This window comes from Mastigoproctus giganteus, chromosome 4 (assembly GCF_048544385.1).
Source record: "Mastigoproctus giganteus isolate SK-2022 chromosome 4, ASM4854438v1, whole genome shotgun sequence".
NCBI classification, from domain to species: Eukaryota; Metazoa; Arthropoda; class Arachnida; order Uropygi; family Thelyphonidae; genus Mastigoproctus; species Mastigoproctus giganteus.
Window position 1 is genome coordinate 144,679,507 of NC_143578.1, and position 25,815 is coordinate 144,705,321.

At 37.8% G+C, this 25,815-nt stretch overlaps 1 protein-coding gene across 7 annotated transcripts in view; it reads left to right on the plus strand.

Moving 5' to 3' along the window:
* LOC150087109 (protein O-linked-mannose beta-1,2-N-acetylglucosaminyltransferase 1-like) overlaps nt 1-25,815 on the plus strand; it is a 637,681-nt gene that overhangs the window by 392,819 nt on the left and 219,047 nt on the right. For all 7 annotated transcript variants that reach the window (XM_090372960.1, XM_090372959.1, XM_090372965.1 and 4 more), the window contains one exon: nt 10,079-10,206. In XM_090372960.1, the coding sequence (XP_090229086.1) occupies nt 10,079-10,206 (128 nt within the window). The remainder of the gene's footprint in view (nt 1-10,078; nt 10,207-25,815) is intronic.

A 25,815-nucleotide genomic window follows, 5' to 3' on the forward strand; every position in this document is an offset into this window, starting at 1 on the left:
TGAAGGCAAGCATTAAACAGCATGTAGCCAACATCCCCAATGAGATGCTACTTGAAACTGTGTCACACGCAGTCCTCCATTTCCAGAATTCATCTCAAATGAAGGAAAGCACATAGAACAATACAGTAAACCCTCGATTTAACGGACCCTGAAATAACGGATTTCAGATGTAACAGACCGGATAAATAATAATACAGTAATGTACATATTAATCTTGACCATATTATTTTGTTTAGGTTATACAAAACTTCAGTGTTATTATTAATTAAAAATTAATAATAATTACCTGTTTTGATAATCATCATCATCAGCCATTTTCATTCCACTGCAGGATGAAGGCCTCTCCAGCAACTTTCCAGTTCCTTCTGTTTTGAGCACTTGCCATCCATTTACTACCCACAAACTCATGAATTTCATCTATCCATCTCCGCCTTTGTCTTCCAGGTTTTCTTCTAGCTTTTCTTGGATACCATTCTGTTATTTTCTTAGTCCATCTGTCATCATGTCTTCGAGCTATGTGTCCTGCCCAAAACCATTTTAGTTCTTTAGTTTTGATAAGAATGTCCTTTACTTGAGTTTGCTGCCTAATCCATGTGTTTCTCTTCTTATCTAACAGTCTGATTCCCAATATGATTCGTTCCATTCTTCGCTGTGTAGTTCTCAGCTTCTCTTCCATTCTTTTGGTGAGTGCCCAAGTTTCACTTCCATAAGTCATGGTGGGGAGTATACATTGGTTCATTATTTTACGTTTCAGACAAACTGGGATATTGCTCTTCAGTATGTGACTATATTTCCTGAATGCTATCCATCCAAAATTTATTCTTCTCTTGACTTCCAGCCATTCATCATTATTACAGCTAATAACTTGTCCCAGATAAGTATATGACACCACCTTTTCAATTACTGCTCCTTCAATCATTATTTCCCTTTCAGTGGCATACTTGTTCATCATTACTTTTGTTTTAGTCATATTCATCTTTATTCCAAAATCCTTACTAGCTGTGCATAACTGATTAAGATTTTCCTCTAATTCTTTGGGATCGTGGCTTATGACCACAATGTCATCTGCAAATCGTAAATGGTTTAGGTACTCTCTGTTCACATTGACTCCTTTCTGCGACCAGTCTAATCTTCTGAAAGCTTCCTCAAGGGCAGCAGTAAACAGCTTCGGAGATATTGTGTCTCCTTGTCGAACTCCTTTCTCAATTTTAAATTTCCTACTGGCTTTGTCTAGTCTAATAAAGGAGGTAGCACTCTCATATATTTTCTTCAAAATTATAATATATGGGGTATCAATGCCTTGTCTTTCCAGTGCCCGGAACATTGCCTTATTCATTTGCTTTCTCCATTAGCTGTGATATTACGTGAAGGTGATCCATAGTTGAGAATCCTGTCCTAAAGCCAGTTTGCTCTTTCGGTTGATTCTCATCAAGTATTCTTTCTAATCTGTTAGTAATGACCCTTGTGAACAACTTGTAGACGTGGGATAACAAGCTAATTGGTCTATAATTTCCAATTTCTGATTTATCTCCTTTCTTATGCAGCAAAACTATGATTGCATTATTCCACTGCTTAGGCGTCACACCTTTTCTAATGCACTTTGTGAAGAGCCTTGCCAGTTTTTGTGTTATGTCTCTTCCTCCCAATTTTAACAACTCTACAATAACTTCATCTTCCCCCGGGGCTTTCTGATTCTTCATTTTCTTCAATGCATGTTCTACCTCATCAGGAAGAATATTGGGTATGTCGTATGTGTTGCTACTTTGCAATCCATCTTCCCTACTGCTGCTATCATTCCCTTGGCTCCCTGTATAATTCTCTATAGTAGTCTTCTGCTATTTGAATTATGCCTTCTCCGCTGTTTATAAGTACACTATCGCTATTCTTCAGTTTCAGTATCATTTGTCTTTCTGTATTACTGCTCATGGCTGCTGATTTAAATCCTTTGTTTTCCCTTAATGCTTGTTGTACATTTCTTGTGTTAATCTTCTTATGTCCTCTCTGACTCTCTTTCTAATGGCTTTGCATAACCCAGTATACTCAGTTTTCTCCCTGTCAGTGTTTTTCTTGCTTTTCATTTGTCGTCTTCGGTTCATCATGACAAGTGTTTCTTGACTAATTTTTTCTTCTTTCGATTTCTTTTTCCCTATAGGTTTCTTGGGCTTTATCACTTTCAGAAAGTTGTAATATTTCTCGTCGATATCTTGGTCCTGAGCAGTCTGCAGAAGCTCAAACTTGTTCTTAAGTTCCAGTACATACTGCTTTTTCTCCTCCTCTGTTATCTCAAAGACCTTTGTATTATTTACTCGAGTCAGTTTTTTCCTTTCCTTTCCTACATCTATATCAAGTGTACATCTTACCATTCTGTGATCACTTCCAACATTTACCTTATTCAGGACGGTAACATCATTCACAATATATCTTCTGTTAGTGAGGATGAAGTCAATTTCATTAGTAGTTAATCCTTTTGGACTCTTCCATGTCCACTTTCTGTTCACCCTTTTCTTGAAAAAAGTGTTCATTACTGACATTCCTTGAGATTCTGCAAATTCCACAAGTCTTTCACTTCTTTCACCAATTCCAAAATTTCCTATAGTTCCCCTTTCTGCGCTGTTTTGTCTTTTTCCAACCTTAGCATTGAAGTCTCCCATAATAATAGTGTAGTGGGTTTTCTACTCATCTAGAAGACTCTCAATTTCGGTGTACATTTCTTCAACCTCTTCATCATCATGGCTCGATGTTGGTGCATAAATCATTATAACCTTTAGCTTGTACCTCCTAGAAATCTTGAGTATTAGTCTTGACACCCTTGGTGATTTACTTTTGAATTCCAAAATGTTGTTTTTAAAATCTTTATGGACCAGAAACCCAACTCCACCTTCACTCCTTTCACTATTTCCATTGGTGTACAGCAGAGTTCCACTTTATAAACTTATAAGTATTCATTTCTTCTTCTTGTTTCAGCCAAACCAATGATATTCCAATTCTCATTTTCTAATTCCTTTTCCAGCTCTAATATCCTGTCTTCACCGATGAGTAATCTTACGTTATAACATCCAAGTTCAGTTTTCGTGCATGACAGCCTGGTCGTACCCAGAGATTCTTAGCACCCTCTGCTTCCACTCTGATCCTCTCGCTGCTGTAAGAGGGAGAGTGAAAGCTGCTGGGGACTGAGGGCCATTTGTTTCGTCGTGCTGTCATGTGCTGGAGGGTTTGGTCTTTTCCTCTTCACGCTGACCAGGCGTCTTGAAGAGAACCACTCTACACGTTCGTTGCCACCTAAGTGACGTAACAGGGCTTACCATCGAAAAGGTGTGCATGAGTGGATTTTAGGGAGGCAGGCCAACCAGACTTCTCCTAAATCTTCTGTAATAGAGAGATATTGGATCCATCAGTGTTTTAGGCTGAGTGTCTGATAACACACAGGATACCTGTTCCCCTCTAAATTACCTACTTTTATTTTTATAATCAAATTTGCGAAATTGTAGTCAGGAAATTGTTTTTTATTCTTTCTGAAAACGTGTTCAAATAGCTGTTTTCCCAGAATACAGATAACAAATAAGAGCAGACAGTGACTTGTGAGCTGAACTGCAGGTATACTGACTCGCTTTGTTTCAGTGTCAGTCTGCCTCAACCTATCGTGCAGTCAGGTTGTATACAGTGTTTCTGTGATTTCTGAATTGACTTTATTTATTAAATAATTTTTCAATCCTTACAATTTAAAATGGCATCAAGTGATAGAGGAGTTAAAAGAAAGTGTGTGAACTTAAATGTAGCAGGCACAGAAATTAGAACAAGGCGTCTCAGTAGCACGTGTTTGTGAAATTTACGGCGTAAAAAAAAAAAATAAAAAACTGTTTCTGATATCCGTAAATCAAAGGCCAAATTGCAACATAATTTTATATTGTACAGTACTGTATATTGTATTAAAGCTTTTTTTTTTTACCTTAAGAACAATAAAAAAATGTCCCCCCCCCCCACAGGTTACATTCGATTTAACGGACTCTCCTTCTCCCCTATTAGTCCATTAAATCGAGGGTTTACTGTATCTGTAGTTTTCTAAGTTCTGATATTAAAATCTAATCCTAAGTTAAGTATTCCATCTCATGTTTACAGTGCCAATTTCTACCATGGTGATGGAAATTTGAACAAATTTTTTTTTTTCTACAAATTGATACCCCATACCCTAAATGACCTACCCACCGATTTTTACAGTTTTAACACTAGGGTCTCCTGAATAGGGAAACTTATTTTATAACTACCTGGTATATATACACCGATGAGCCAAAACATTATGACCACCTACCTAATTGGTCCTCCGCATGCAGCCAAAACAGCTCGTATCTGGCGAAGCATGGATGCTACAAGATTTTTAAATGTGTCTTGTGGTATCTAGTACTAACACGTAACCAGTAGATCCTTTAACTCCTGTAAGGAGTTAAAGGATCTACTGGTTACGTGTTTTAACTCCTGTAAGGAGTTAAAGGATCCCACAGATCGGAGTTGCTGTTTAAAACACAAACCAGAGATGCTTGATGGGATTGATGTCTGGGGAATTTGCAGGCCAGAGCAATACCTGGAAGTCTTCCTCATGTTCCGTGAAGCAGTCTCAAACAATCCGGGCGGTGTGGCATGCGTATTATCCTGCTGAAAGACAGCACCGCCAGAGGGGAAGACCATTGCCATGAAAGGGTGTACCTGGTTAGCAATGATGTTTAGGTAGGTGGTAGATATCAGAATGCCTGGCACATGGATGACTGGACCCAGGGTATCACAGCAGAATATCGCCCAAAGCATGCCACTGGCTTATTTTCATCCCATGGTGCATCCAGGCGCCATCACTTCCCCAGGTAAATGATGCACGCATACCGATCCATCCACATGGTGCAACAGGAAACATGATTCATCAGACCAGACAACCTTCTACCAATCACTCAAGGTCCAGTTTCAATGCTCGCATGCCTATTGTAGCCTCTGTCACCAGTGAACTGTGGTTAGCATGGGCACTTGGAGCGACCTGAGGCTACACAGCCCCATTTTCAGCAGGGTTTGATGTACTATGTGTTGTGACACATTACTCCTGCCACCAGCATTCCAATTACCGGCAAGTTGCACCACAGTCGCCCTTCTGTTGCCACGTACTATCCTTGAGAGCCTTCACTCACCTCGATCATCGATGAGCCATGGTCGTCCAACACCTCCTCACTGGCGGTTCGTGGGTTTTCCCTCCTTGGATCACTTTCAGTAGGTGCTAACCACGGCTGACTGTGAGCGCCCCACCAGCCATGCTGTTTTGGATATGCTCTGACCCAGTCATCTGGCCATTACAGTTTAGCCTTTGTGAAACTTGCTTAAGTCCGCTGCCTTTCCCATCTGAAGAACAAGAGTAACACTGATTAACGGAGCTCAGTATCAGGTGTTTTTTATACCATGTCCTGATCTGCGCACACTCTGTAGTTCACCTGCAGTTGCTTCAATATGCATAATGACTCGCTGGTCATAATGTTTTGGCTCATTGGTGTGTATATAAATATATATATATATATACATACACACACACATATAAATGTGAAGCTGGAAGTGTAAGTTACACAAATGCCAAAAGACAAGAGGAAAAAGATAGCAGAAATATGAGAAAAATGCATGCTAAATTTAAAACAAAAAAGTATGTAGAAGTATGGCAGGTTGTGTGACAAACAAGACTATCTAAAGATATAAAACAGAAGTGGCTGTAATTTAAAGAATAACATTGCACAAAGCAGCAGATAGCTAATTCTTAAATTGATATAAAATGTAATACTAGTGAGTCAAAACCAGGAGAAAAAGTGAAAAAATAAAAATAAGTTGGATATGACAAATGCACCAGAGTGTGCAAATCAGCAGCAAATGATGCAGTTGTATATATTCGTATATTGTAAGAAATATAACAGTTAAATGTAAAGATGGAAGTGTAAGTTATACAAATGCCAAAAGTCGAGAAGAAAATGCAGGTTATATCATAAAGATGATTAAAAAAAGAGTGACCTGTGAAGAATGAAAAATAATAGTAATGTTCGCTGGCATCAGATAAGGGTGGGCACATTTGACTATAATTCAAAAAGGAGGAGTAGAGCAAATATGAATAAAATCTGATGACATCAAAAGTAAAACTTAATACATGATCAGGTATTTAATCAGAATATAATACATGATCAGAAATACCTGATCATGTATAAAGTTTTACTTTTGCCATATTCCCCCTTTTTGAATTATAGCCAAATTTGCGCACCATTATCTTGATGCCAGTGACTGTTACTTTTATTTTTCATTCTCATTTAATAGTTTTTTTCTACAGGTCACTCCTTTTTTAGCATTATTTTGGCAGAAAAGAGGTAAGCAAACTCTTAACCATAATTATGAGGGCATCCTTGGATTCAGGGGGGGGGGGTACCTATGGTCTGGAAAAGTGTGAATATATCCTCAATTCATAATGAAATATGGAAAGGCATCATGAGTAATTACAGGCTTGTTAGTTTACGTCTCTTCCAGGGAAAATAATGGAGTCCTGGTTAAGGAAGTAATGCAGGACTATCTGGACATGAATACAATTGTACTGCAATCACAGCATGGATTTGTCTTGTCTAACCAATCTGATAGGTTACTATGTTACCAAGGAACTGGATGCAAAAAATAATTTTGACTTCATGTATTTCAGGAAGGCTTTTGATACTGTTGCACATAAAAGAGTGCTGTATAAACTGGAACAGTTTGAAATAACTAAATGCAACAAGGCATAATATGTTAAGAGTAAGAGTTTTATATCTATATAATATCGGTGTGGATACACCATAGATAACTCTTAAGGAAAACAGAGGAAATGATGTTTCCCCACACTACTATCGTAGTTTTTTTCTTAAGAGTTATTTATAGTTATCTATCTATATATCCACACCAATATTATATAGATATAAAACTTTTACTCTTAACATATTATGCCTTTTTGCATTTAGTTATTTTAAATACTATATAAACCTTTTGGCATCTCTCATATTGTGTGATTATCTTCACAACTGGGTCATCATGTCTGCAATACCAGGGTACCTGCCCACCCACTGATGACAGGCCAATAGCTTTGAAATGGTGCCATCTGAGTGGTGGTGCCCACTGAGAATAAGTAACAATAGTCTTCTCTATTGGTGAAGTGTTACTTATTCGAAGTAGTGTAATACTCGTTGTGAAGGACAAGCACAATATGAGATAGAGGAAATGATGCCTCCCACACTACTATCGTAGTTTTTTCTTAAGAGTTATCTATGGTGTATCCACACCTATATTATATAGATATAAAACTCGAACAATGTGGCATTAAGTGCAAGTTACTGCTATGGATAAAGATGGTTAAATGGAAGGAGATAGAGAGTGGTTTTCAATGGGCACTGCTCTTTGTGAACTAATGTTATTAGTGGAGTTCACCAGGGTTCAGTGGTGGGTCCGTTTTCAATATTTTTCAATGATATTGATGAAGGTATATCAGGCTTAATGTCTAAGTTTGCTGATGATACAAAGGTTACAATGGCAGGGTGGGTGGTTATCAACAGTCATCAGGGTGAGCTACTGCAACAAGATCTGGGAAAATTGGGTCGAAGCCAAGAAATGGCAGTTGAAGTTGAAAATTTTGAGCTATTAGTTTTGGAGCAGTCTTCGTGTGTGTATATATACACACAGTTAAAACTTTAACAACCTGCCTATCCTTCTCTTGCATATGGTATATCCATCTCTTGCTGCCAGTGCTGTCGCCCATAAAATAAGGCATGGACTTTATAAGGCTTCTGAACACTACAGGAAGTGTACCGTATTGTACCATGTCACCATGATTGCATCCTGTAGATAGCCAATAGTCCACGTTGGAGGATCCGAATGCCAGATCTGTCAATCCACATAATCCTAGAGATGTTTCATGGGATTCACATTTGGCAAATTTGACAGCAAAGTTGCACCTAGATGTCCCTTTTGTGTTCAGTGAACCACTATCGAACAATACCAGCAATGTGGCAGTGCACTCCTGCTGAAACACACCTGTGCCATCCCAGAAGATGATCACCATGAAGAATGTACCTGATCAATCACAATGGATAGGTAGTTTTTAGAATTCAGAGTATGGTCTAAGGCAGTGTTTCTCAACCTGTGTACCTTGGCACATTAGTGTTCCATGAGTATGCTTTAAGTGTACACAGGAAAATGCAAATTAAAAAAAAATATATAATAATAAATCCAATATACTTAGGGAAGGACGCTACAATGTTGTTTTCCATTAAGGTTATTATTATATTAAAACCACTCTTATACCATGTGAAAATTAATAATATAGTTTATTAGGCTGTTCACCCTAATGTATAGTAATTTAGGTGAGCAGCCTAATAAACTATATTATTAATTTTCACGTGGTAGGCACCTCTGTAGCCAGGTGGGCAGGAGCAGCAGTGCGTAGCACACGCTTCCTGATTAGACTGGGGTTCGAGCCTGTGACCACCAAATACGGAGGATGCGGAAGGTCAGGGAATGACCACCACATATCCCCAGCCCGGATAAAAAAGGGTAAGGGTTGGCGTCAGGAAGGGCATCCGCCCGTAAAAATTTCATGTCAAAACAGTAAAAAAAAAAAAAAAAAACCGCTGACCTCATATATAAAATGGGAAAAAGGCGAGGACAAAAAATAATAATAATTAATTTTCACATGGTATAAGAATGGTTTTAATATAATAATAACCTTAATAAATCCAAGTTTTATAATAAAATTAATTCAAACAAAATATTCGTTTATTTAATCTGCGCCGATCTGAGTGCCTTCCGGCAGTAAATTTAATGTCACGTTTGATTCCTAATAATAAATAAAAATAAAGAGTACTAGATCTGTTCACCTATACTACACAAATAATAAGTGTATTATTAAATATACCCAACAGAAATAACTTCCTGTTTGTGAATATATGAGTATAGTAGTGATTGCCATGTATAGTGTGCTGTGAAATTTTAGTCTTTAAAAGTGTGTCGCACCAACGAAAAAGTTTGAGAAACACTGTTCTAAGGGTATAAAGGCTCCACAAGATTCCCAGGAAAACATTCCCATACCAAAACACTGTTGCCACCTACCTGTTTATGTTGGACAAGGAAATTGGAGTCATTTCTCTCCACAGATTGTCACCATAACCTCTGTCTACCATCCACACAGCATAGCAAGGAAAATGATTCACAGGAAATAGCAACTTATTTCTGGTTCTGAATGGTCTAATGACTCCGTTCAGGTGCAAACTTTAGGTGTCATTGGCAATGGGTGGACATAAGCATGGATTCCTTGTTGGGCACTTACTCCACGGGTATATATGGAGGAAGATTTCATGGATCGTAGTCTTTTAAACATTGCTCGTCATTCCCTGGTTAAAATCTGTGGTTAGCCATTCCACCATTTTCCATGTATCAGCTCGCACCAGGTGAGACAGCCTTCATTCAGCACAATCATTGATGAGGTGTGAGTACAGCCATTGACCACTGGTGACTGCTGCTCTGCCCACTGTCCATCCATTCTTCAAACACTTTAAACAGACAGCACTCTGCAAACAGCCCACATGAACTGCAGGTTTCGTAATACTGCCACCCTCGACTGGTACCCGACAGTCATCCCTTTTTTAAACCCGTCATATCACATCCCTTGTTTGTATTGATCTTGGTGTGCAGTCCATACATGGTATGGACTGCATGGCAAGATCCTGTAGTATCACATTTATTGGTTCTCATCACAGCATGTGGGGTGGAATGGCCACCGGGTGGAGTGGAATGGCTGATTGCAAAAACATGGGAAATTGGTCATAATGTTTTGACTGGACAGTGTATATCTCTGACTTATTTTATCCAGTATTTATGAAGTATTTCCAGAACATTGTCAGTTATGCCAGGCTTTAAGTTCCCAGAAAACTTAAGTACAGTCACATTAACTAATACAGCAGGGAATTATATTTGGGGTCATCTAAGAGGTTGCAAAAAAACTGCTATCCTTATTGCACCATTTTTGTTATGATAATTGGTGAAATGTTTCTCTTAATAGAAAGTGAATGCGACTGGCCAGATACTGAAGAAAATAAGCGCCGGCGAGCATTTTGTAATCATATAGAAGGATATGGCAGTGTTTGCAGTTGCATAGATCCTGCACCTCTCACATTTATTCCTGAATCAGTAAGTACATACCTAACTGAATTATTCTACTATGAAAATAGTAATGGTATTATGACAATTACATGTAGTTTAATTTATATTATATGTCATTTGTGGTCACATGTGTATGCTAATTGGACTTGCATATATATATATATATATATATGTGTGTGTGTGTATATTTAAATAATGGCTTAAAGTTTAACGTAAGATAAAATAAGAAAATAAATAAATATTAAGCTATCATTAGAGGCAGCAAAATGCACATCCTCCACATGAAGCCCTGATATATCCAATAATTCAAAATAAAACGAAATTAAAACATAAGCCAGTAGTATGGCAAAAATGTAGAGCGAAATATTAACATAAAAATAACGTAAAATAAAATGAACAAACAGGAAAGGGAAAGTAAAGGTAATAAGACATAAACAGTAGCCGATTGTATCCTATATAATTTAGCACTTTAAATCCAATTAATAGAACCGATGTCAAATTTAAAATAATGCCAATTATAATATGATTTAGCGGTACCCCCCCCCTTGAAGGTACCAGTTCTGAAAAACGTGAAATATCACCAAAAAAGGGGTTAAAAGAACTACTAAAAGCAAAACAAAATATCAAAATAATAGACTAACCATTATGCCCCATATCGACAGAGGACCACGAGGCCAATAATGGTCATGGAATCGCTGCATCAATCATCATACAAATCGTCGCAAAGGCGAAAAGATCGAAGAACCTAACCACCCATTCCTCCTCCTCCGATCGATCCACCAATGCAGAGGATTTGCATGGCGGTGGTCCTTATGCAGCGAGAAATAATTCATAGAACAGACAGCACTCTAGATCAGAGCCACACCACTGACATAATGTAAGCTTAACCAGCTTATATAAAGAAAAAAATGGAACAGATGGCGGCACAGGCGCTGCTTATTTAGCATATCAACCCACTACTACCCTGATTTATATTTAAATAATGGCTTAAAGTTTAATGTAAGATAAAATAAGAAAATATTAAGCTATCATTAGAGGCAGCAAAATGCACATCCTCCACATCAACCCACTACTACCCTGATTTATTTAAATATATTAATATTAATTAATTGGATTTAAAGTGATATATTAATTGGATTTAAAGTGCTAAATTATATAGGGTACAATCGGCTACTGTTTATGTCTTATTACCTTTACTTTCCCTTTCCTGTTTGTTCATTTTATTTTACGTTATTTTTATATTAATATTTCGCTCTACATTTTTGCCATACTACTGGCTTATGTTTTAATTTCGTTTTATTTTGAATTATCTTTGAATTATCGGATATATGTGTGTGTATATATATTTATATATATATGTATGTATATACAAAATAATTTAAGTATAAAATATTGTAGGTAGAACATGTTAAAGAGCTTTATGTATAGAATTAAAACTAATGAATATACCGTATACCCTGGGAGCGATATATGTTGTGAAAGAAGGGGGGGGGGAATGAATCAGAAAATAAAACGATAAGAATTGCACAAATTGAAAAAATATTTTGAAAAAACGACCAAGGTGGAAATAACATTGCAGTGTCTTTCATAATTTTTGTGTCATCATCAGAGGTCATCCACCAAAATCATGAAAAAGACAGTAATGCTCTTACTTCTGTTTCCGACATGTTCTGTTTGCATAGGTTCACTTGTGAAAAGCCACGTGGTATTTTACAATTTAAATTTTACAAATTTTGAATATAATTTTACTAAATTTGAATTTACGTTAATGTGCTAATAAAAGTGTTGCATACCAATCATGGATGCCCTTACAGAAGTAAGTGAAACGCTATGAAAATGAAAAATGTAAAGCCGAAAGTAAGGAAAATCAGTATATACCGTAAGACAGGGACTTACCGTTACTAGCAGAACTGACCAAAAGACTGAGTTAGCGGGTTACCTGTATATTTATGTGTGGGTACACTAGCGGCTCCTAGTGTTAAAAATTATCGTGCATGTTTTTGATTGAAATGAAATGGGTGGTGATGATGCGCTAGGTTAAATGCATGATGTCCAAACTGCCTAGTATAGTTAAGAAATATAATAGCTGACAAAGTAGCCGTAGAAGGCAGCTAAACTTTGTTAAGGCGAAAAATAGATTGGGTAAAGTTAGAAAATAGAGCCCGCTGTTGCGTTCGGTATACTAATGGCTCACAGGACATATGAAGTAGAGGATAGTAAAGTAGAAAGATGATTATGGTAAAGATAAGTAGTTGGGCTCAGGTAGCTCGGGGTTGCAAACCTGTTCCTATAGTTAGGACCCTGAACGAATGTCTGGGAGTGAGTGCATCATGTATTTAAGGTCAGTTGTGTAAATGAGTGGTATAATGAAATAAAGTTAAGCTTGAATATAATTACAAGATTAATACACTGTGATAGGCCAATTGGTGGGTACGAGTTTTCCAGACTGTAAGACAACACAAGAGGTCTAGTGTATTGTATTTACACTATATACATACTTGATGTGTATGGGAATAATTATTTACCAATAATGCTAATATAATTAGCATTACCGATTGAATGCCCTCCTGAATCTAAAGAGAGTCAGGAGGGCGCTGACTCTCTTTAGAAAATACAGCTGCGAGTTACAGGCTCCGAAAAAAACGATAAGTGTTTGCTTTTTATTTACATAATTGTTATTTTATATTGTACTTAATACGTAGTCTTATAGTTCTAATTACGCTGGTTATTTTAATTTATATAAAGTTTTTGTAGGTATACGTAATACTTTATAAAACCGTTAGTCCGTTCGAATCTTGCAGGCATTGTTTTTTGTATATAGTGATAGGGAATTCAAATTTTTAATTGAGGTAGCTAGGTAGCTCTAACGTATAATTATAGAAACAGTAATACGCTTCACTGTTTCTATTAGATAGCGTAGTATTGACATTTAATTTAATTTAATTTAATTTATTGATCTTATTAATTTAAAATATCATGCCCCAAACTAGAGCAGCAAAGCAACGGGCACAAAGTGGCAGGAGTGCTGTGACTCGGGGGAGAACTGAGGGGGACGATTCTCCAATGCATCACAGCCTTAAAAAATGTGCAACTTGTGAAATGTGTGCCGAACTATCTGGAACGGAACATGATATTGCCATGGGGGATGTCTTTGTGTGTGCGCGATGTAAGGAGTGTAAGGAAATCAGGCGACAACTCAGCGTTGTTATGGGCCTATATGAGAGTTTGAAGGACAGGGTGGATGCCCTCGAAAGATCTAAATTGAGGGGCCCATCAGGCTCTCAGCTGCCCACATCAACGCCAGAGCTTGCACTTGGACATGACGCAACACAGCGGCAACCCCCAAGGCAGATTGCGCTGGTCCCAAAGGAACTAGTCGTTGTTGGTGACTCAATTGTCAGGGAAACGGGGAACATCCTTTGTAAAAAGGATAGGTGGAACAGGACCAGGGTATGTCTGCCAGGGGCAAAGGTTGATGACGTTATAGAGCAGATATCATCTTTTAAGGGCACAAAAGGTGATATAGTTGTACACGTTGGCACTAATGATATTAAGAGTAGGAGACCGGCAGAATTACTTAACAAGTACAGGTCACTAATGAAAAAAAGCCGTGAATTAGGGTTGAATTTGAAAGTGTCTGCAATTCTGCCCAGACACGATAGGAGGGAGTATATGATGAGAGCCTTGTCGATCAATTCGGCCCTGGAAAGATTGTGCAAGGCTCAAGGGATAGAATTTTTTTCAGCCTGGACTGTACTTGTTAACAGGAGAGACTGCTTCTACAGGGATGGGATACACTTAAATAGAAAGGGTGCAAGAATATTTGCTGATGCTATCGAGGCAGTGTTAGGTGGGTCGGAAAACTGATAGCTTGGGGGGATACAAGGACTAATAGTTTAACAGTAACCGTAGGCAGAGGTGAAGGTGATTCTTGCACAACTTCTATTAGAATAAGTAGCGACCTGGAGCGAGGGGTGTTGGGGGTTTCAGGGACGGATGGCAGTCATCGTGAAACAGGTGGGTATATGGGATGTGTTAGAGTAATTAAGAATAAGAATAGGTGCATGTATACTTGCATGTATACCAATGCTAGAAGTATAGTAAATAAATTTGATGAATTTGAAGTGTTGGGTCAAGACATCAAAGGCGGATATTGTTGGGATATCAGAGACGTGGTGTCACACAGATATAAGGAATGCCAAACTGGAATTTGGGGAGTACAGTGTGTACAGAAAGGATAGACAGGATAGGAAGGGAGGAGGTGTTATGCTGCTAATAAAGAAAAACATAAAATCAAAAGAAGTGCATCCAGTTGATATAGATGAACAGTGCACTGTTGAGTCAGTTTGGTGTGACATAAGCACTGCGAAAGCAAAAATAAGAGTAGGAGTGTGTTATAGGCCTAATGACTCGAATGAGTACAATGAACAATTGTACAGAGAAATAGAGTGGGCTAGTAAATCGGAATGTCTTATAATGGGGGATTTTAACTTCCCAGATATTGACTGGAACTTGTGGGTTGGGCACTCACACACTAGTCAGACTTTTGTGGATTTATTGGATGATTGTTTTCTGCAGCAGCATGTTTGAGAGGCAACCAGAGAAAGTAATACTCTTGATCTGGTTATCAGTAGTGATCATTCATGTATTAGGAATTTGCAGATAAAAGAACCACTAGGTGGCAGTGATCACAGTGTATTGACGTGGGATTTACTTAAAGATTTAATTACCATCAGGGGTAAAGGAAAGGGTTTTTGCTTCCATAAAGGCGAGTACAGTGGTCTCCGACAGTTTTTAAATTCTGTACAGTGGGATCAACTGACGATGTTACCAACAGTAAATTCTAAGTGGGAAGCATTCAAGGAATTAATCGTGGAAGCTACTAAAAGGTTCATACCTATTAAGAAATATTGTTCAAGGTTTAGGCCTAAATGGTTGTCAAATGAACTAATGAGACTCGTAACAGAGAAGAAAAATGCATGGGATGCATATAAATTATCAAGCGACTCAGAAGCCTATGGCAGATATAAGCTAGTCTGTAATCAGGTCACAAAGGAGGTTCGGCAGGCGAAGGCAGATTACGAGAAATCCTTGGCAAAAGATGCTAAGAAAAACAGCAAGGATTTCTTTACTTATATAAACTCTAAAAGGAAGGGGATGAATCTGATTGGTCCACTTGACATCGATGGTTCGACTGTTGATGATCCTGCTCAGATAGCAAACAAACTGAATGAGTATTTTGCATCTACATTCACACATGAGGAATTATTAAGGTTTGAAAATGGCAGAAGGTTATCAAATTGTAGCAAGATACTTAATGATTTTGTAATAACTGAGAGCAAAGTGGAAGAGAAATTGTTGAAGTTAAACGTAAGAAAAGCACCTGGGGTGGATGGGATCTATCCAGTTATATTAAAAGGCGGCAAAGCAACTAAGCAAACCCTTAGCCATAATTATGAGAGCATCCTTGGACTCAAGGGAGGTTCCCACGGACTGGAGATGTGCAAATGTATCCCCAATTCACAAAGGGGGATCGAAGGGTGACACGAGTAATTACAGACCAGTTAGTTTAACTTCTGTTCCGGGTAAAATAATGGAGTCACTGGTTAAAGATGCATTGCAGGATCATCTTGACAAGACTGCAGCAATAATTCAGACACAGCATGGGTTTGTTAAGGGAAAGTCTTGTCTGACAAATTTGATAGGATATTATGATGTGGTTACAAAGGAACTGGATGCGAAAAATAATTTTGATATCATATATTTGGATTTCAGGAAAGCTTTTGACACTGTTGCGCATGGAAGACTATTGTACAAATTGGAGCAGAATGGTATTAAGGGTAAGTTGCTACAATGGATAAAAGGATGGTTAAGTGCGAGAAGACAGAGGGTGGTAATCAATGGGTGCTGCTCCTCTTGGACTAATGTTATTAGTGGAGTCCCACAGGGTTCGGTGTTAGGTCCACTGTTGTTTTGTATATTTATCAATGATATTGATGAAGGTATATCAGGCTTAATGTCGAAGTTTGCAGATGATACAAAGGTTGGCAGGGTTGTTAATGACAGTAATGGCAGTGTGCTACTGCAACAGGATCTAGATAATTTGGGCAGATGGGCTAAGAAGTGGCAACTGAATTTTAACCTTGACAAATGCAAAGTACTGCATATGGGTAGAAGTAACCCCAGAGAAACGTACCAACTGTGTGGTACTACACTTAAGGTGGTAGAAAATGAAAAAGACCTGGGAGTAATTGTGCAGCCAGATATGAAGTTTTTTGAGCAATGCAGACAGGCTGCCAGGGCAGGTCATGGGGTTTTGTCAATGATACATAGGAATTTTGCGAGCAGGGAAAAGGAGGTGATTATCCCTCTGTATAAGGCAATGGTCAGGCCACGGCTTGAGTTCTGCGTACAGGTCTGGAGGCCTCATTTTAGGAAGGATGTAGATTTACTTGAGCGTGTACAGAGAAGGGCAACAAGATTGGTGAGGGGAATGAAGGGATCCTCTTACCAAGAGAGGCTTAAGTTCTGCAAATTGCAGTGGCTGGAGACTAGGCACTTGCGCGGTGATCTGATTGAGGTATATAAGGCCTTGAATGGGTTGAGCACGCTGAATTCTGATGGGATCCTTCCACTTGTTCAGATTACGAATCTAAGGGGGCATAAATTCAAATTAAGAAAAGACAGATGTAGAATAGATGTGCGGAAATTTTCCTTTAGCCAGCGGGTGGTTAATTGCTGGAACAAACTTCCATCTGTCGTTGTGGAAGTTGATAGGTTGAATAAATTTAAGGAGGAACTGGACAGGCATTTGGAGGGAATGGTGTGATTTTTTTTTTTTTTTTTTTGGCTGATGCTGCATAAGCTCATGCATTTGCTTTCTTGCATCACATGCCACTACTACTACTACTATATTAATATCCTTTAGTTTTTTGTGCCTTAAGATGTTAAGGCTTTACTGATGTGATGGCAAAGATATGCTTTAGAAAAATGGTTGTTTATAAGTTTTTTGTATAATATCCTGATGTTATCAATAGCTGTTTCATTATTGCTGCAAATAGTTGCTATTCTGATGCTTTGCGCTAGAATAACGTTGGCATGTACTCCTTTGGAAATATTCGAATTCCATTGTGTGAGGTTGACTATATTAAAGTTGAATGCATCACGTTTGTTGTACAGGTTAATGGTGGCTATGCTGTTCTTTAACTTAATATCCAGATCCAGGAAATGGGCTGTAGTATCATTATTGTTTGTTTTTTTCCAGTATGAGTTCATTGGGGTATAAGTGTCCATAATCCTTGATGAAATTAGGGCAGTTGATCACTATGAGGTCATCTATATATCTGTAGAGGTTAAGGTCCTGTGGAAATGAGATTTCTGACCAATATAGATATAGGTTGGCTATTATGCATGAGGCAGGGCTGCCCATTGGTTTGTTGATACACTGTTTTACCGTCGTATATAAAATTATTGGAGATACACAAGTTCAGTAGGTTGTTCCAGTAGTAGGTATTGCAGGTTATATAATCTTTATATTTAGCATATATATCTTTGAGTACTGTTTTTAGTTTGGTTTGGTTGATACTTGTAAATAGGCTGTGGAAGTCAAAGGTTTGTATATTGGTAATATTATTATTCTGCAAGAAATTTAATACTGGTAGGTTGTTGCCTATGATTCTGCTGTTATGTATGTTATTTAACAGTGGTTGCAGTAGTTGTTCAAGTGTTTTTCCAGGTTTGTGCACATAACTATTTTTGCAGGAGGTTATGAATCTGAAACCTATGGGTTTTTTGTGAAATTTTGGAATGAAGTATATATAAGGTAAGCTGTAATTGTTCAGCTTTAGTTTTTTATTGAAGGCTATGAGTTTTTTTGTAATGATATTGCAGGCACTGGATATAGGCTTGTATGTATTGCTGGAGTTAAGTTCAGTTATCAAGGTATGTGCATAAAAAGATTTGCAAATAAATGCGTAATTGTTTGCTGCTTTATCTAAAGGTGTGATGATGAAGTCTGTGTATTTCTAGCAGTTTTTGTTTTAATTTAGCTAAGTTATGGTATTTGTGCTGGTTATATATATTTGAACTAGGTAATGCATATTTTTGTTTTAATAGAGTAAATGTATGGCTAATCCACATATGGTATGCCTCTATAGGTGTGTTATGTTTGTAAGCTTGTTGAAAGCAGTAGTTTAACAGGTCTTGATATAGTTGTTTATTGAAAGTGGTTAGATTTATTTTGGTACATGGCCTGAATTTGAATCCTTGTGATAGTATATATCTGAGCAATGGGTCTGTAACTATGTTTAAATTACCAGTGATGATGTGTTCATGGTCTGGATCAATATATTGTTGCATGTTACTATGCTTGCATATGCAGTTGTTGATGTCTGTATTATAGGATATTAAATTGGTTGCTATGGATTTATAGTTACAGGCTAATATTCCAAAAGGTTTCTTATATTTATATCTAACTTTTATATAGCTTTGGCTGGTATTAGGAAGCAGATAATTATGATGATTTATAAGTTTATTAATATTTATGTTGTCCATTATTTGGCTATTGAAGTTTAAGATTATGATTGAGTCATTTGCACCTGTTGTGAGCTCAGGTATAAGTGAGCTCAGCCTGGACAAAGCTGAGCTCACGCCACCTAGAACAGCTTATACACAACCCGCATGTTATATGTTCACCAGCCTATCCCTACTTTTGAACTTATGGTCTACACTTGGTTGCGTCCACACTTCATTCACCCTTCATTGTATATATATATTTTTAGGGTGAGCTCACTTATACCCATAGGCACCTCCATATCCAGGTGGGAAGGAGCAGCAGTGCATAGCACACGCTTCTTGATTAGACCGGGGTTCGAGCCCGTCATCACCAAATAGAGAGGATGCAGAAAGGTCAGGGAATTACCACCGCATTTCTCGGAGCAATATGGCCTTAGTTGCTAATGCTCCTAAAAATCAAACAATGCAATACTTATACCCATATGGTCTAAATAATAAATTCAACCATAAAATTATTACCAACAACTTAACAGACTGTTGTATATATGACAAATTCAATATAATTAAATTCCACAACAAACCACACAAACGTTCTAAAAAATCTAAAAATACCAACATTAAACATAAGCCTATTCTAGGCAATTTTGATGCCACCCTTAAAGACTGGGATAAAAATAATAATATAGATGTATAATATATACATAATTTACTTTTCAGCACTAAACACAGTATACTGAAAGCACTACACAGGTTCATACACACATTCAACTTCGAGTCCAACATCTCTTTCATATAATAGACGATATTTGTAAATTCAGTCTAAAAAACCTATGCACTACAACAGGTGCAAATGAATCAATCATAATCTTAAACTTCAATAGCCAAATAATGGACAACATAAATATTAATAAACTTATAAATCATCATAATTATCTGCTTCCTAATACCAGCCAAAGCTATATAAAAGTTAGATATAAATATAAGAAACCTTTTGGAATATTAGCCTGTAACTATAAATCCATGACAACCAATTTAATATCCTATAATACAGACATCAACAACTGCATATGCAAGCATAGTAACATGCAACAATATATTGATCCAGACCATGGACACATCATCACTGGTAATTTAAACATAGTTACAGACCCATTGCTCAGATATATACTATCACAAGGATTCAAATTCAGGCCATGTACCAAAATAAATCTAACCACTTTCAATAAACAACTATATCAAGACCTGTTAAACTACTGCTTTCAACAAGCTTACAAACATAACACACCTATAGAGGCATATCATTAGAGGCATATGGATTAGCCATACATTCACTCTATTAAAACAAAAATATGCATTTTTGGAAACAGAAGTAAGAGAATTGCTGTCTTTTCATGATTTTGGTGGATGACCTCTGATGATGACACAAAAATTATGAAAGACACTGAAATGTTATTTCCACCTTGGTCGTTTTTTCAAAATATTTTTTCAATTTGTGCAATTCTTATCGTTTTATTTTCCAATTCATTTCCCCCCCCCCTTCTTTCACAACATATATCGCTCCCAGAGTATACGGTATATTCATTAGTTTTAATTCTATACATAAAGCTCTTTAACATGTTCTACCTACAATATTTTATACTTAAATTATTTTTTATATACATATACACATTATGGCTGTAGGGTACGTAAGTTTTGCTATAGCAGTGATCCATAAGTTATGTTATTGTAATTCAGACTTATCTAATTTCAAACTTAATTTCCTCCCCATATCATATAGCTTCTCTAAATCATTATTCTTGATTTTTTATATATATATGTATATATATATATATATATATATAAAATCAAGAATTTTTTTTTTTTGTGTGTGTGGCAGAGTAACCACAATGAGTTAGAAGCACAACAGTAGCTATTTCTGACTTATGGGAAAATATTGGCCAGATAGAAAGGAAACATTTTTTATCGAAACTAAAAATTATAAACTTCCATGCTTGTGGAGTGATTCCAACGTAAAATCTCTCTTGTTTTCATTAATTGTTCCATTAGCTAATATAATACAGTTGGCTGCAGCCAGTTAGTTAAAATAGGTCTGTGAGTAGGTTCAAGTTTTAATTCAGTGGTGAGTATGGAGCCCTGCCACTGAACCAAAATTAAAAACTCTATGAATCCTGATAAAGTTATTACTTCAGGGGTTCCAACAAGGTCCCTATTTGAAAATAAAAACGGTGAAGCAAACTATGCCAATGCAGCCAAAGAGACTGCAAACTGAAGTTCTGTCAGGTCCCATTCCAAGATTTTTAATCATACACGTTAAACAGGGTGGCCAACCATCCCGATATGACTGGGATTGTCCCGATTTAGAGCTTCAAGTCCCGCTTCCCGATAATACCATCATTCGTCCTGATAAGAAAGGAAAAAAACTGTCAATTTATTGTTTTTACTTATTTTTAATTAATTCTTATTGGTATCTAATGGATGTGTTAAAAATTAATTCTAATAACAAGAGAAAAATAAATGAGAAATCTTTTTTCTCTTTGTTGTTTTAAATTACTTGTATAACATATTAATTTATCTCTGTCATACATTATTTTAGTAATAATTCTCAAATGAATTTTCCTTTTTTTGAATTGTTAAAATTGATAAAAAAAATGGGTTAAATTTTTCTCAAAATTTCTGGAGGCAAATAATTTGTCTCAAATTGTAAGCTCACTATTAAGCATTCCACATTCAAATGCTTCATCAGAAAGAGTTTTCAGCTTAATGAAAACTGCTTTGTGGAAAGAGAGAAACCATCTATTATTAGAAAATTTAGAAGCCGAACTTATGGTGAAAGAAAACTATAACATGTCCTGTTCAGAATTTAAAAACTTTTTTAAATCTTTGGAAGGAGAAGAAATTTTAAAACTAGTGAAATCTAAAGAAAAATATATAAAGTAAAAGTAGTCTTCCTCGCTATTTTTAAAATAACTGTTATAAATAATAGTATAGTTTATATAGGACAAATACATATTAATAACAATCATATAACAAATAAACAAATATAGAACAAATATAAAGCAAAAAATAGAACAAATATAACAAATAAATACTATGATTGATTGATTTATAAAAAAATTTATTTTAATTGTAATTTTATATTTGTCTTTTACTTTTTGAAGGAAAAAATGCTATACTACACATTTCGTTTCAAGTTGTCCCACTTACCAATTTTCAAAATATGCCACCCTGACTCTAAAACTGACAGACCTATGTGGAAAATGTTGCCCTTTTTTATACAGAAGGGTTTAGAGGTGTTTAGAAGGTTACTCAAAATCAGTTAAGAGGTTGCCTCGTTCCTGGCACCTCTTAATTGAAACCAAAAACAACTGGCACTGAGCAGCTACTATGAACAACATCAATCAGAAGGGATACCAATTACTGCAAAACCAACAGAATGCTAAATTAATCAAGAGGTGTCATCTTGGAGTGGGACCTCCTTGAGGTTTCTGAGGAGGAAAGATGCTCCAAACTAAAGCTGCAGGGAGTGATAGCTGTTAAAAGAATTTAGGAACCGTAGAGATGAGAAGTTAGTGCCAACGAGAAACATCATCCTTACATTTAATACTCCAATGTTTTCTTGACCTTACATTACAATTTATGTATCCACAATATTCAATGTGGATACATAAATTGTAATGTAAGGTCATACATCCCAAACCCACTGCGGTCTTTCAAATGCCAGAAATATAGGCATTCACAGATGACCTGCCATGGAGCACCTGCCTGTGCTCGGTGTAGTGCAAAAAAGGCCACGAAAGCAATGCATGTACAGCCATCAAACCCACACGTGTCAATTGTGAAGTTGAGCACCCTGCATACTCAAGTGTATGCTAGCAGTGGAAACAAGAAAAGCAAATACAGTGACACAAGGCAGAACTGAATATTCCCTATAAGGAGGCGAGAAAACTGGTAATGCCCAATAAGTAGCAATAATCCAACATATGTCTAGAAGGCTGCAAGGAAGCAATCAACATATGTCTAGATATGACAGTCCTGCCAAAAGAATCTTTTGCTCCCATTGCATGCTACTTATTGCATGCCACTTGAAAGCCAGTACAAAATAAATAATCAGCTGCCACTCCCATATCGATACTGCCAACTGTTCCGGCTCTAACTAACCAAATAAAATGAAGAATACTAAAAAACTTGACTCGATGTCCTCAACAAATAAATGAAAGAATGGATATGGTGGTGAAGGAAACGAATAAAGATATGGTCTTGAAACTTTTTGCAGACGAAGATATGGACACTGGACAAAAACCATACTTGGCCAAAAAGGATAAATCCAATAATGAGAAAGCAAAGACCTTTCCCCCCCCACCCAGAAGCCCAGCAAATTCAAGTAATGTCCATATTAAGATTTCTGCAGTGGAACTTCTGTAGTTTCCATTGAAATAGTGAAGACATCAAGGCTGTTTTGTGTATGAGCCAATGTGCTTCTGCTTACAGGAGACATATTTAAAAGCAAATGAGGACCCGTACATGCGTGATTGTAAGGGTCCTCATTCAGAAGGACAGAACTGGGGATGGACCTGCCCACAGAGGAGCCACCATCCTTCTGTGTAACCATATTCCTTTTCAACTTACATCACTGACCATTACGATGGAGGCTGTAGCTATATGCCTCACAGTAGAGTTCATTCTAAATATCTGATCAATCAGTTTGCCACCTGGGAGCGACGTCACCCAGGCAGACCTTGAAATCTCATTAGGCAGTTGGTGCCCCTTTTCTATTATTAGGGTATTTCAATTGACAGTACTGTGGGGTAGTGCTAATATAAGAGTTAGACTATTGAGCATATGCTGGAAAACAACAACCTTATCCTTCTAAATTTGAACTCTAATACGTTTTTCCACATGCATACCTGTACTTTTACTGCCATTGATCTTTCCATCCGCTTTGCTTCCCTTCTTCCTGTGTTCACATGGGAGGTTGAAGTACACCTTTCGGTAGTGATCACTTACTTCCCCATGATAGTACCCTTTGCAGAGGGAGACTATGCCACCCATCTAGTTATCATGTTGGAAAATTGATCATGCTCATTGGAATGCCTTCAAACATTGGGCATTGTTTAGTATAACCACAGTCAGCGAGAAGCCAATTAAGGACACAGTTAAGTACATCACAGAAAGTATTATCCAAGCAGTGGCAACTGAAATTCTGAAGACATTTACTCAATTTCCACCTTTTCCGAAACCATGGTGGAATGCAGAATGTACTGCAGTAAGAAAGGCACAAAACAAGGAGTGGGGGAATATTCCATTCATATCGTAATAGCCTTCAAATGTGCACATGCCAAAGTGTGTTACATCAGAGTCAGAAGGAATCTTGGATCCTCTTCAGTCTTTCAGCATTAGCATTAGCAAAGGCACATGATGCAAGAAAGCAAGCTTATATAGCTTCAGCCAAAAAAAAAAAAACAAATCTTCTAATTTCACCCATCCACCCGCTCCAAATGTTTGTCTAGTTCTGCTTTGAATCTGTTTAAGTTAACTTCTACAACAACAGATGGAAGTTTGTTACAGCAATCAACCACACACTGGCTAAAGGCAAACTTCCACACATCTATCCTACAAATGTCTTTCCTCAATTTGAATTTATACCCTCTCAGGCGATTATTCTGAGCAAGAGGAAGAATCCCATCAGCGTTGAGCATGCTCAAACCATTCAAGGCTGTATACACCTCAATCAGATCACCTCGCAGGTGAATAGTCGATAGACACTGTAATTTGCAAAACGTAAGCCTTTCTTTGTAAGAGCAACCCTTTACGAAAAATTTTATTTTGTTTCTCAGAGAAAAACTGGAGTTACAATTAATAAGCTTTCGGCTGGGAGGCAGCCTTCTTCAGATTGAATACATGAATGGCAGTTGGAATAGAGATGTGCACTGCCAGGATGGTGCGTGAGGCGCGTGGTTAATTGTTTGTTGATGTTTGTGGCTGTGACATATGGTGGTGACTTGGCCAGCGTTTGTCTATGGATAGAATTACTGTCTCTGTGATGGGGTTAACTTGGCAACCACTGTTCCTGTTCAAAGAGGCATCCGAGCATTTTATATTTAACGATTCCAACCAGGTGCGCTTTAGGTAATGGTGGGACCTGTCCACAACCACGACATCGCGGTGTGGGTCGATGTCGTGGCGGGTTGTCCAGACATGCTCGGCGATAGCTGAGTGTTCTACATCTGCCAAACGGATCGCCCTTTTATGTTCTGAGAGACGTTTCTCGAGTCGACGTCCAGTCTCTCCAAAGTAGCAGCTGGTGCAGTCACGGCAAGAGATGCGAGAGACCAAACCGCTCTGTAGAAGAGTGGGGACGGGTGTTTTTTACGTTGGAGATAAGAGAACGCAGTTTCTTGCCTGGGAGTTGGATGCATTTTATCCCATATGATTTTAGGATTCTACCGATCTGTTGTGACAGGTTGGGGTAGTATGGGATAAATGCCCTCGTGGATGACTCGACCCTGTTGGCGTTGCTGTTGGTCGTCACGTTGTCGCGTGCATGTAGATCACACCTGTCAAGGACGTCGATGGGATAGCCACACCTCGTAAGGTCTACTTTGACTCTGGTGATCTCTTTGCGTGTTTCATCTGCGGAGCTGGAGTGTGTCCAGGCGCGAGTTAGCAAGGTTCGGGTAGTGGAGAGGAGGTGGCCCCGCGTGTGTGCTGACCGGAAGTTGGTAAATTGGCCAGCACACATAGGTTTGCGATAAACTGTCGTCTTCAAGCATGTGTCTTCGCGCCGGACAAGTGTATCTAGGTATGGTATAGAGTTGTTCGACTCCAGCTCAATCGTAAACTTTATGAAGGGCGATAGTGAGTTGAGGTGGGTTAGGAGTCGTTGACCTGAGTCTCTAGGGATGACAACGAACACATCGTCTACATAGCGACACCAAAAGGCGATGTGATACATGGCACAGCCATGGGTTCCCCTGTCAGCTCTGTCACAGCAAACATCGTGATGGAGGAGTTAGAGGGACGTGCGTTTACACATGCGCCAGATCACATCGCCTTTTGGTCACTATCGCCCTTCATAAAGTTTACGATTGAGCTGGAGTCGAACAACTCTATACCATACCTAGA